Source organism: Drosophila navojoa, chromosome 4, assembly GCF_054131105.1.
Source record: "Drosophila navojoa isolate 15081-1374.11 chromosome 4, UAZ_NAV_1.0, whole genome shotgun sequence".
NCBI classification, from domain to species: domain Eukaryota; kingdom Metazoa; phylum Arthropoda; class Insecta; order Diptera; family Drosophilidae; genus Drosophila; species Drosophila navojoa.
The window spans coordinates 24,458,142-24,464,478 of NC_142892.1; the positions used below are offsets into that span (position 1 = coordinate 24,458,142).

Consider the following 6,337-nt stretch of genomic DNA (forward strand, 5'->3'; position numbering starts at 1 on the left):
ATTATCTTAATGCCATTGTCTATATGAGAAATTCATATGATCAACCTTAAAGCTACCGGGTACAGCGGGGCTACTGTCTATCATATTCTAAGGGATTCGGAGATCCATATCTCTTATCAAAATAGAGAATCGAGAATTGATGAACTCATTTTATGAAAATCATTGCCCTTGCACAAATTGTTGATCCCAAAAGTAGTGATTCAATTCAAATTTGTATTTAAGTGCCTTCGGAAACTGTATATAAATAATGTAAACAAGTACTGGCATCAAGAGAGCATACAAAGCATACAGCTGGTTGGCTGAGTAGCCAGATTCATTATTATTGGTTGCTCCTTACTTCGGAGAGAGATTTTCGCTAGCTTTTCTCCCACACTAAAGTTTTTTGGGAATTTAGCAGACCGGCTTGCAGAGCCAAAAGGAGAAAATGACTCAATATACTCGTGCACTTGGAAACACGCAATCAGTTCAACTTTCGAATGCCAGCCACGAATTTTCCAACTGCATTGTATTGTAATTCAAAACCCCTTACACAGGTCAACTGACAGCAGTTGGCGCCGTGCACCAACAACAACAACAACAACAAGAATAACTTCAGTGGGAGGTGCAACGGCAGCAATAACGAATGCAATTGGCAAATGCCAGAAAGAAAATAGTTTAAGTGCAAAATTTTACGCTTTATCGAATTACCCGCGGGTGCTTTAACTTACTGCCAAACTTTTGGAGGGGGCAGAAGTTGTGCAGCGCGAGCTGTGGATGGCCAACGGACTGAGGCGGGGCTCGTGGACTAGGTGTGCTCGCAATTTATGATTGTAAGGTGTTGCAATGGAAACTAAAAGCAGCTCTTCCCTTTCTTGGGTAAATTTGTTGTATTTTCTTACTGTCACCTAGACCATTTATTAAATGAGTTGGCAAAGCTAATCGAAGAGTTATGGTCGCAGCCGTGGAAGTGGAGAGAATTGTGAATTACTTGAGCTGTTCCTACAAGCATTCACGAGCTGCCTTGACCTGCATCCCAGACTTTTATACCTGCAGCTCGCTGCTGCGCTTTGTGTGGCCCAGCCCACGCCCATCTAGGACCCAAGATTGCACTCAGGGAGCATACGGCAATGGGCATGGACCAGAAGAGGTCAGAAAACCGGACCAATAAAAAAATAATTTATAACAAAGCGACACGAGGCGAGCGAGACTCGAGCCAGCCTCAAAAACGTGCAACTAAAATTGCCCAAAATGCTAAAGTAAGATTTATGCAAATCGGAAGTAAACATTAATCAAACTTTTTTTGGCCTGCGAAACTCCCCCAACAGTTTGCTGTTCCCGAGCCACTTGCTGTTGTTGTGGTGTGTGAATGGCAGGCCTAGAAAAACATGGCATACTTTGCGGCGCCAGCAGCCAGATTGCACGCCGTGGATTGCGGGTCAGAGATACTCGTGCAACGGGCGGAACTAAAGAAAGCACAGCAAAGAAAGAAGAAAACCGTCTGTAACTGGCCCTTCTTACTGCCCTTTTGTTGTTTTTTTAGCGTGAACTTCATAAATTACGACGTCATATGCCAAAAATAGTCGCACAACGGAATCTCATCGTCATTTATATTAAAACGTCATATCAACGGAACGTGTGCGTTCTCTTCAAACGCCAGAGTACGCCTCGCATAGAAATGTTTCAACTCAATGCCGGTGAGGCGCGTATTCCATGAATTTTCCATGAATCTTACTCTTCTATGACAGTTGTGTTTCTTAAAATAGTTTGCCAAACGTATAATAAGACTTGTGTATTTCAAAAACATAACTAGTACATTTAACTACAACACGAAGCTGGTGTTGGATCTACACCAGAACGTTTAGTCACCGATAGCCGAGTGAACTCTTCTGCGGTTGTGGGATGAATGCCGACAGTGTTAAGCAGCGTCTTAACAGTCAGGCCAGACTTCAGAGCGGCGGCAAATCCCTGAATAACCTCCCCAGCCACGGGCCCAATGTAGTGCAGTCCGAGAATCTTCTGGTCGCCAGACAGCTCGGCCACCACCTTGAGGTAGCAGTGGCGAAAACTCTTCTGCGGTATGAAGAATTCGGTGGGCTTGTAGTATCCGTGAAACACCTCTATATTATCAGCACCCAGCCTCTCGATAGCCATCTCCTCGGACATGCCCACGCAGGAGTACTCCAGTGGTGTGAATACAGTGGTGGCCACATCAGTGTAGTCCATCAGCTGTGTCGAGCCAGCGAAGAGGCGTCGCGCCAGCAGGCGACCAGCTAGAATAGCTACTGGAGTCAGCTCTGGCCGGCCGTAGATGATGTCGCCCACGGCAAAGATGTGGGGCACATTGGTGGCCTCTGTGTGATCGACAATGACCTTGTCGTTGTAGGTCTGCACACCAGCAGCGCCAAGGTTGAGGTCCCCGATTAGACCCTTTCGTCCAATTGCCCACAGGACCGTATCAAAGACGTCGCTCTCATCCGTCTGGGTCGTCGTGTTGCGATACTGAACAAGCAGCTTGCCTTCGGGCGTGCGGTCCACCCCCATAGGAATGGTGGTATTCAGGAAGCGTATGCCGCGCTCCGTCATCATGGCTGCCAGGAACTCGGACATTTGCCGATCGAAACCGCGCAGCACGATCGAGCGCACCATGACTGTGGGATCGTAGCCAAGACCCTTCAGGAAGCAGGCGCACTCGAGGCCCACGTAGCCAGCGCCGACGACTAAGGTGCGGCCTGGCTCCTTCTCGTAGCTGAATATGTCGTCGCTGGTGATGCCGAGCTCGAAGGCCCCCTTTATGGGCGGGTATCGTGGTCGGCCGCCCACTGCGATCACCACGTACTGAGCAGTCAGCTGCTTCAGCTCTCCTTGCTTCGTTTTGTACTGAATGGTGTGGGGATCCACAAAGCTACCTATGGAGTTCACATACTCCACTTTTTTGTCGCGCAAGTCCACGCGGGTCACCCAGTTGACGGACTTGATGTGGTTCTGCACGACCTTGACCAGCTTCTTCCAGTCAGGCTTAATGTCACGGTCGTCGACATTCCAGCCATAGGCGACGGCCTCGTGCACGGCTTCGCCTAGCAGAGAGGCCTGATGCATCAGCTTCTTGGGTATGCAACCCACATTTACACAGGTGCCGCCCACGCCCCACTTGGTACCAGCGGGCGTAGGCTTCACATAGTCGAGACATAGAACACGTGCGCCATACGCGACGGCCTCCTTGGCGCAGGCTAGACCGCCGGAGCCACCGCCCAGCACTACCAAATCGTAATCAAATTTAATTGCATTTCTCAACGAGCCAGCGCACCGCAAAAGCAGCACAGAGCGAGATGTGCCCGAGCTTCGCAGTGATTTCAGCAACATCATTTTCTGCTCCGTATATTAGTCCGTATTTATAATACTAAAACTTGACAATTTGTAGCAATGAAGCTGGGGAGCTGCCAACTAGACTGGTACAAGCCGACCTGGCCAGAGAATCAAAATGCGCTGCCAACTTGTTAGAGATCTGATTTATTTGACCTCATTAACCATGGCAGGGTTAAGGAAAATATTGAAAATCGTGCACACCGTTCAATATTCAGATATTTTCAGGTTTGACTGAAGACTAACACTATTTAATACCATTTATTAATTATATATATATAATTATATCTAGTTTTTTATTGTTCAGGAATCTCGTCGGCCAATAGGTATTCGAAGGGATATCAAGCCGACACGAAAGAATAAAGTAGAAGTGGGGAACTACCGATATTTGATGATAGTAACGTATTAACTTTCTGTAGTGGTCGATAGTATGTTTGAAGTTCACCAAGTAAAAAGAGCTGGACTACCAACCATATGCACTAAGCTTATAACATATTATATGGTTAGTCCTGGAACTTATCAGCCCTTTCTTACGATATCCGATTATTATCGATTATTGCATATCTAACTTATGGATATGTTCTTTAATTTTTGCGCAATTCCTCGCTGCCCAGAGGCCTGCACTTTGCAAATCCCTGTCGAGCCACTGGCCGGATGCGAATGCAGTGCGTCTGTGGGGCAATGTGTGTGGCCTGTGATACCAGTGATGTCCACATTGAATTTACAGAATGATTTATGCAGCTTGGCCTTGTTGGCGAATAAGGAAAGTCCCTGCTCTAAATCCTTATCCTGTAGGTTTGTCCTATGAATTTCAGTCAATGGCTTAGCAGGCACCATCAGGCGCTTCAGGTTATTTTCACTTCAAGCATCTTCTGGAAAATCAAGATATTCTGCGTGAGTTCTGCCTATCCTTTAAGCAAATAGACCGACCCTTAGCCGCATACGAATGTATGTATGTATAAGTACAAGTTCAGTGAAAATGGTGAAATGTCAGCTTCAATGATTTATGTTTCACCATGAACCATTTAGAGTTTCTGCTGGACGATGGTTAGAGGCCTTCCGCCGCCATTGCTCGGCCTGCCAAAGGACCAAACACCCATCTCCAATCAAGTAAATGGCGTTATGCTCTACTGCCTGAGCGACCGACTGCCTCTTGGCTGTGCATGGTTGTCCTAATTTCTAATCTAATATTTTTGCGTACGAGGAAAAAGTGGGACCGAAACAAGCCGAGAAAAATTCTTGGCCATGTCCGGTCCAGTGTCTACTTTGGGTATGATTTACTTTTGCGGTTTGTTTTTGGTGCGTTTAACCGCAAATATTTAATGGATTTATTTCGGGACTAGCAGCCCTCAGCTGCGATTCATTTGTAAATGTCTGTGGCCCTCACCGAGTGTGTGCGTATTTTGGCATATTTATTAGTTGAACCAAACGACCTAGAATTTCTAGTTGAAGTTGCAATGGCCGGTGCCACGCCGTGAATCGTACTCGCACCCTTAAGGTTAAAGCATTATCCTCTGACATATATTAGTGTATGCTTGTGTTTATGCGTCTTGGCCAAACGACCCAGTTAGGTGGACAAAGAGTAACTCTGGTCGAGGGCTGGAGCAGTTATTGCATACTTGTTACTTCCCCCCTCTCCTGCCACGCAGGCGTCCGTGATGCATCTTTATCGATTCGTAGATGAGCATCGAGTGAATGAGGTTCGTGAATGTGATGCTGCTTATGACAATGGCATAGGTCAGGGAGCTGATATCGTTAGACCACAATGACCAGATCAGCGTCAATTCAAAGGCCAAGAGACGCTCGAGCACGAATATGTTCCACATAATTACTAGGACAACCAGAAAGCCGAGTCTTCCACGCTGCGCGGAAGTAGATTACAATATAGGTTATAAGGGGAAATAGATGGGCCGAACTACCTGCATAGCATCTGGCAAGAGCGTCAAGGCATTGATCAAGTAATTCAGATACACCATACAGTCCGGGAACTCGTTGTGCTCCGTAGGCAGTTCTCTAGATGTCCTGAGGCCCCCGATTAGGGCCAACTGGTCCCAGGAAGAGGCCTGATCAGAGCGTCCTGCTTAAGGTTGGGTTAATTAGATTTCAGCTTCTGGTTAAGCTTACCATCTTTGATGCACACGACGCGCTGCATCGCCTGGGAGAGAAGTGTGTTATAGAAAAAGAGGTTTAAGGCTGGCATACGAAACATGACTTGGGCCTTTTATAATATTTGAAAGGAAGAATCATAGCCTACCAAAATTATTTAATCTTATTATATACGACCTTCTCTTTCTCTCTCTTTTCAGGTAAGTCGCAGACTGGGATGTGGAACGAGGAGCACGTGAGTGAAGCGCATGACGGGGGCATACTTGCATGATGCCAAACACTCTTATGAAAACAACGACTATTGCCAATGGCAACGCAACTCAAAAGATTTATTCTGAATTGCGAATGCGCAGCGTCTGCCGGCAGGCGTAATGTGCTGACAATTGTGGGATTGCAGCCTCTTAGGCAAACAAAACTTGGGCTATCTCGATAATTTCAACTTTAAAATGACCAGCCATACCGCGGCAGAACTTTCAAGAAGCTGTAAAAATGCAAAAGTTTGCCCAATAAACATTAGGGATAAGTTTCCTTGCAGCTCACCTTACGCTGCTCGGCAGGCCCCATCGTGGCGTAGGCATAGAACTGGAGCCTTCCCCCACCTGCCCAGCGACAAGCTTATCAAATTTTTACAACTTTTTCTCATGCTTTCTTTTTTTTCCCTCTCTGCCCTGTTTACTCTTGTGGCTGAGGATTTTTGTATTTAAAAAGTTCTCTTCTAGATCTTACGAAATTACTTAAAGCTGCTGCTACCCGAATCTGACAAATGGCCGATGAATTCATCAAATGTTAATTAAATTGCGCCCAATTAGTTTGATTCACTCAACTCCTCCCAGGCCCAAAGTCAGCCGGGTAACATCAAAAAGGTGTTGGCTCATGCCCCAGGCGCCGCTTA

The 6,337-nt window shown here is 46.5% G+C and overlaps 2 protein-coding genes across 2 annotated transcripts; both read right to left on the reverse strand.

The window, feature by feature from the left end:
• Nucleotides 1-1,750: 1,750 nt before the first annotated feature.
• Nucleotides 1,751-3,462, reverse strand: Trxr2 (Thioredoxin reductase 2). Its single transcript, XM_018102633.3, has one exon. It carries the CDS (start codon nt 3,340-3,342, stop codon nt 1,795-1,797), a length of 1,548 nt encoding a protein of 515 aa, XP_017958122.1. The 5' UTR covers nt 3,343-3,462; the 3' UTR covers nt 1,751-1,794.
• Nucleotides 3,463-4,628: 1,166 nt separating this feature from the next.
• LOC108652447 (uncharacterized) lies at nt 4,629-5,609 on the reverse strand. Its single transcript, XM_018102635.3, has 3 exons — nt 5,464-5,609; nt 5,259-5,416; nt 4,629-5,201 (listed from the first exon to the last, which is right to left on the reverse strand). The coding sequence occupies exons 1-3, from the start codon at nt 5,546-5,548 to the stop codon at nt 4,962-4,964; spliced, it is 483 nt and encodes a 160-aa protein (XP_017958124.2). The 5' UTR covers nt 5,549-5,609; the 3' UTR covers nt 4,629-4,961.
• Between the last annotated feature and the right edge of the window lie 728 nt (nt 5,610-6,337).